The sequence below is a fragment of the Eimeria mitis genome, genomic scaffold (assembly GCF_000499745.2).
Source record: "Eimeria mitis Houghton genomic scaffold, Emh_scaff318, whole genome shotgun sequence".
NCBI lineage: Eukaryota > Apicomplexa > Conoidasida > Eucoccidiorida > Eimeriidae > Eimeria > Eimeria mitis.
Genome location: NW_013571522.1, coordinates 9,540 through 10,258, shown reverse-complemented (window position 1 = coordinate 10,258; position 719 = coordinate 9,540). Strand labels below are relative to the sequence as shown.

General features: G+C 32.4%; 1 protein-coding gene across 1 annotated transcript in view; it reads left to right on the top strand.

The window, feature by feature from the left end:
* Positions 1–719, top strand: part of EMH_0007650 (ribonucleotide-diphosphate reductase, small subunit, putative) — a gene marked incomplete at both ends in the record, with an annotated part of 2,893 nt that overhangs the window by 848 nt on the left and 1,326 nt on the right. Inside the window, one exon of the mRNA XM_013498098.1 lies at positions 332–451. Within this exon, the coding sequence (XP_013353552.1) occupies positions 332–451 (120 nt within the window). The remainder of the gene's footprint in view (positions 1–331; positions 452–719) is intronic.

Below are 719 nucleotides of genomic sequence, written 5' to 3'. Positions count from 1 at the left end.
TATATATATATATATATATATATATATATATATATATATATATATATATATATATATATATATATAAGGCAGCACTCTGCATCTGAAAAGATAGAGAGAGACAAAAGCAGATACAGAGAAGAGCGAAATGTAAAAAGAGGAAAACAAACAAAATGTTCTTTTGGTGTTTTATGCTTTCATGTATTTTGTTTTGTTTTCATCAGAGACAGAAACACTACCCAGTGGGAGTCGAGGGTTTATGAGCTGTGCTGCATGCTGAAGTGTTGCATGCTGATTTCTCTTTAAATAATATTTTTCTTTTTCTTTTTTTTTTCTTTTTTCTTTTTCTCAGCGATGGTATTGTGATGGAGAACTTGGCGGAGAGGTTTATGTCGGAGGTACAGATCCCTGAGGCCCGCAGTTTCTATGCTTTTCAGATTGCAGTAGAAAACATTCATTCAGAGACGTACAGGTGCGTCAATAGAAATAGTTTTAATAGAATATATTAATGCATAAAATAATTTATACAAACGAAACAATTAAAGGGTAATGGTGTACACTGCGTGTATATCTACGTGATAAAACAAATGCAACTGAAACAGTATCAGCAGTTTAAAATTTCTGTTTTTTCGTGTTTATGCATGTTTCTGCATGTTTTCTTTCTTGAATAACTAACCAGAGAAAAAAAGCTTATTAGGAGGATTCATACGGTAGCTGCGTGCAACAGCTTTCCAGTATCT